Source organism: Triticum dicoccoides, chromosome 4B (assembly GCF_002162155.2).
Source record: "Triticum dicoccoides isolate Atlit2015 ecotype Zavitan chromosome 4B, WEW_v2.0, whole genome shotgun sequence".
NCBI classification, from domain to species: Eukaryota; Viridiplantae; Streptophyta; class Magnoliopsida; order Poales; family Poaceae; genus Triticum; species Triticum dicoccoides.
Genome location: NC_041387.1, coordinates 197,791,229 through 197,792,748, shown reverse-complemented (window position 1 = coordinate 197,792,748; position 1,520 = coordinate 197,791,229). Strand labels below are relative to the sequence as shown.

The window sequence follows — 1,520 nt, the reverse complement described above, 5'->3', positions numbered from 1 at the left end:
CATATAGGGAATTTAAGGAATGTGAAAGGCAGATTGAAGAAACAAAAGGTTGGTATGTTTCAATATATATTTTTTGCCTTGGTTTAAGTACTGGATGCTCACATACTTTTTATTGACCAACATGATAGCTTTGCAAAAAGAGAATGGTGATGACCCTGATATGGCTGAGATGATAGCTTCAGAGCTAGAGTCTCTCTCTGATCAGCTTGCGGAGCTCGAGGAAAGACTGACGGTGGGTATGCCAGATATTTTTGATTTATACTTATTGAAGTACTTCTCATTGCGCTTACCTTTTCATGTTAGGTACTTCTGCTTCCAAGCGACCCTCTAAATTCACGTAACATCTTACTTGAAGGTATGCGTTGGTTTTCAAGTGTCCATCTGATCCTATCAACTTATCTAGGCAGTTGCTTTGACCATGTTCAATTGTTTTATCACTACTAATTTAGGCAAGTAAAAATATGTTAACTAGGGCATTTTTATTATACCAATTCTCTCCAATTCAGTTCAGGAAAAACTTACGTAAGAGTGCCATACTGCGGAAGTGTTTAACTTGCAATTGCTTCAGCTCTAGAAATTTCGTATCTGAGAACTCTGTTTTCTTTGTTTCTGCAGTAAGAGCTGGCACTGGAGGTGATGAAGCTGGAATTTGGGCTGGTGACCTTGTAGGTAGATGCAAATCGAGTATGATTTAGCAACTGCGATAGTATATATGTTGTTGTTTGGTCTAGGTAATAGCATATTATAACTTATTGATCATAATTTCATGATTTACGTGGATAACGACCTAAGAACTACTCAATGTGCAACAAAGATTTTTTGTTTTGGCAACCTCTATGTTGTTGTTTGAAAGTATACTCCCAGAATCATAGTGGATCATATTTATGACTTTATTGACATAATCCACACTAAATGTGTAATGTCTATTCTGCAGGTACGCATGTACCAAAGATATTGTGAGCTCAACAATTGGAAGTTTAAACCAGTTTCTTGCTCAGAAGTATGTACCTGCAAACTTAGCCTGACTATTGAATAAAAAAATGTTATTTCGCAAAAAAAGGAGAAGAATAAAAGCATGTTGATCGAGTAATTAAATCTTCCAGGCAGAAAAGGGTGGATACAAGACATATGTGATGGAGGTGAAGGGAAAGCAAGTCTACAGTAAACTGAAGTTTGAGTCAGGTGTGCACCGTGTTCAGCGTGTACCACAGACAGAGACTATGGGTCGTGTTCACACGTCAACCGCAACTGTGGCTATTATGCCAGAGGTGACTATTAGATGCCAATTTCTGACATGGATTTTATGTTTTCTTTTATTAAGTTTTATAATTGTGTTTTGATGGCACCATAGGCCGACGAAGTGGACGTGGTTATTGATCCAAAAGATATTGAACTTAAAGCTGCCAGATCTGGTGGAGCTGGAGGTATATCACTTCTGGAGTGTGTGATTCTTCTAGTATAATACTCTAGTACTTTGGGTGTATGTTACAATATCTTTCTGAAGGAAATGTACATTACAT

At 37.5% G+C, this 1,520-nt stretch overlaps 1 protein-coding gene across 2 annotated transcripts in view; it reads left to right on the top strand.

Moving 5' to 3' along the window:
• The window catches only part of LOC119295764 (peptide chain release factor APG3, chloroplastic-like), a 4,243-nt gene that overhangs the window by 1,096 nt on the left and 1,627 nt on the right, over positions 1–1,520 (top strand). Inside the window, exons 5-11 of one of the 2 annotated variants that reach the window (XM_037574215.1) lie at positions 1–48; positions 129–232; positions 304–355; positions 616–669; positions 999–1,000; positions 1,104–1,268; positions 1,352–1,424. The exon at positions 1–48 is cut by the window's left edge and continues 1 nt beyond it. In XM_037574215.1, the coding sequence (XP_037430112.1) occupies positions 1–48; positions 129–232; positions 304–355; positions 616–669; positions 999–1,000; positions 1,104–1,268; positions 1,352–1,424 (498 nt within the window). Of the gene's footprint in view, positions 49–128; positions 233–303; positions 356–615; positions 670–934; positions 1,001–1,103; positions 1,269–1,351; positions 1,425–1,520 lie in introns of both variants that reach the window. The other variant, XM_037574214.1, reaches the window with a different exon arrangement.